This window comes from Priapulus caudatus, unplaced genomic scaffold (assembly GCF_000485595.1).
Source record: "Priapulus caudatus unplaced genomic scaffold, Priapulus_caudatus-5.0.1 Scaffold485, whole genome shotgun sequence".
Classification (NCBI taxonomy): domain Eukaryota; kingdom Metazoa; phylum Priapulida; class Priapulimorpha; order Priapulimorphida; family Priapulidae; genus Priapulus; species Priapulus caudatus.
In genome coordinates this window covers 209258-210616 of record NW_014577546.1, presented here as the reverse complement: position 1 = coordinate 210616, position 1359 = coordinate 209258, and the positions used below count along the sequence as shown (strand labels likewise).

General features: G+C 45.5%; 1 protein-coding gene across 1 annotated transcript in view; it reads left to right on the top strand.

The window, feature by feature from the left end:
• The first annotated feature begins 283 nt into the window (after window positions 1-283).
• The window catches only part of LOC106810906 (leucine zipper protein 4-like), a 3550-nt gene continuing 2474 nt past the window's right edge, over window positions 284-1359 (top strand). Inside the window, exons 1-2 of the mRNA XM_014814377.1 lie at window positions 284-469; window positions 764-1330. Of these exons, the coding sequence (XP_014669863.1) occupies window positions 361-469; window positions 764-1330 (676 nt within the window). The 5' untranslated portion in view covers window positions 284-360. The remainder of the gene's footprint in view (window positions 470-763; window positions 1331-1359) is intronic.

The following is a 1359-nucleotide window of genomic DNA, read 5'->3' as shown; positions in this document are numbered from 1 at the left end:
AAAGTTATGGTTGGTACTGGCATAATTACCAGTACCAGACAGTGACACCAACCAATTTAATCATATATGGCTACGTAACGATGCAATGCACTGCTAATACTAGTAATAGTAGTGCGCAATTGGGGGCGTTTGTGTGTTACCAGTAACACAGCTACTGTCCTGAGGCTACAGAGCAGGATACAGAGAATAAACGCAATGTGCGTGAAATGCAAAAAGTATATGCGTGCGTGTGTACTGTGTAAATGTGTGTGGTTGAGTTGCATTTATCTACTTGCAGCCACACTTAAGTAATCCCCCATCGGCTCGATGCCATTGTGAAGCCTTGAAGTCAAGAACTCGATCTCTTAATGAGGAGACTTGATGCGAATAATGGACCTCGTCACTGGGAAAAGCTGTCAGCTGCTACGAGCCAGCTCAACATTTACCAGTGCAGGAGAATCTGTTGTCATTCCTGCTGTGCAGGGACCAGGTTAGTACCACTAACCGCAGTATAGTACCACGCATAAAAACAATTCCCTGGGATGGCTTCTAATTATCAGTAATTAATGAACGCAGACTATGCACATATGAGCAACTATAGTGTCTGGCCATGATTACATTATCGGTGTTGAGTGTAATGTTTCTTCAGTTGGTTTTGTGATCACGTATAATATACTATATAGCGTTTCGTGCCTTGGTGTGTGGCATCGTCAGCGCTTGTACGCACGTCCTGTGAGTGTCACCCACTGTGTTATTTATGTGTTTAAATTGTGTGTCCTTGTAGAAGAGGAACTGACTTCACTATCAGCCAATCATCCAGAACGAGGTGACGTTGCCATATCACAAGCTGGCATAGGCATGTCACAAGGTGACATGGCCGTCACACACGGTGACATGGATGTCTCACAAGATGACATGGATGTCCCACAAGATGACATACACGTCTCACAAAGTGACATGGCCGTGTCACAAGGTGTCATAGACATTTCACAAGGTGACATAGACGTCTCACAACGTGACATGGTTGTGTCACAAGATGACATAGGCGTATCACAAGGGGACATACACGTCTCACAACGTGACATGGCCGTGTCACAAGGTGACATAGACGTCTCACAACGTGACATGGTCGTGTCACAAGATGACATAGGCGTATCACAAGGGGACATACACGTCTCACAAGGTGATATGACTGTGTCACAAGGTGTCATAGACATTTCACAAGGTGACATAGACGTCTCACAACGTGACATGGTCGTGTCACAAGATGACATAGGCGCATTACAAGGGGACATACACGTCTCACAAGGTGATATGGCCGTGTCACAAGGTGACATACACGTCACACAAGGTGACATGGCCGTGTCACAAGGTGACATA